General features: G+C 53.8%; 1 protein-coding gene across 1 annotated transcript in view; it reads left to right on the forward strand.

The window, feature by feature from the left end:
• Positions 1-406, forward strand: part of PHALS_03411 (uncharacterized protein) — a gene marked incomplete at both ends in the record, with an annotated part of 582 nt that extends 176 nt beyond the window's left edge. The window contains one exon of the mRNA XM_024717614.1: positions 1-406. This exon is cut by the window's left edge and continues 176 nt beyond it. Within this exon, the coding sequence (XP_024583095.1) occupies positions 1-406 (406 nt within the window).
• Between the last annotated feature and the right edge of the window lie 676 nt (positions 407-1,082).

Here is a 1,082-nt window from a genome sequence, read left to right on the forward strand (position 1 = left end):
TCAGGTGCCGAACACACCGGAACGTTCGAAGAGTGACGACAATGACATCATCAACTATCTACTTGGGTTCGAAATGGACACTGTTGGCGCACGTGTATACATCCCCAGCGAGAACACGGTTAAGTTTGTCGCTGAGGTTCGCGTTATTGAGGACGTGATGTACAACGACCGTCATCACGTCGATCCAACTAACCGAGATGATGGTGAGTGGTTATGGTTTGTGACCGAAGAAGTTGGAGTGCAAGACGACACGACCAGCATCTCGAGTGACGACGGCTTGGACATGGAAAGCATCCATGAATCTAGCCAGAGCGTCGTGCTTGACAACTCGGGGGATGCAGAGTCTGTTGTCAGTGCTACAGTTGCGTACGAAGCCTTGATGAGGATCGTCGGCAGACGTCGATGAGGGGACGAGGACGGAGATCACGACAACCAGGACGACGGAGAGAATTGCCAGGATATGAGTGACCAGGCGAATGATGGTCATGATGATGACGAGTCTGTCTCGGCTAATTTTGGATCGGAGGTGGACCCAGCAGACGAAGGTTTGGTCGCCGATGCGACCGAGGTGGGCGAGGACGTAAGCGATTCGACCGACGAGCAGGGATCGACTCACGAGCAGGGCCCGGAGGCCAAAGAAATACGGAAAACGGCTGGAGCAAGGACTCACCCGGCGGTGACAATGCCGGTGCTGTGTCGGGAACGACCGCCACGAAACGATCCGTGCTTGAGAAGATCGTACTACCAGAAGGCCTGCAAAAGCGAGTGGATCGGGACGACATTCCGTCAGAAGCTGAGAAGAACCAGCTTGGGGGACGAATGAAGGAACGTCGCACAGGCTTACGTCAGTGGACGCGCCGACCAGCTCGATTCGATGATTTTGTCAGATGGGCAAATGTTGAGACGAAGATATTGGGTCGTGATGGCAGACCGATTGGTGCAAAGATCATCAGAGTTCCAAAGAACTGACGCCAAGCTATGAGTTCTAAGTATGCGGATCTCTGGCGAATGGCTGAGCTGGAGAAAATGGCCGCGTTCAAAAACAAGGAGGTCTTGGGACAAGTCAAGAGGACCGAGATGCC

Source organism: Plasmopara halstedii (genome assembly GCF_900000015.1).
Source record: "Plasmopara halstedii genome assembly, contig: Scaffold_2321, whole genome shotgun sequence".
NCBI classification, from domain to species: Eukaryota; Oomycota; class Peronosporomycetes; order Peronosporales; family Peronosporaceae; genus Plasmopara; species Plasmopara halstedii.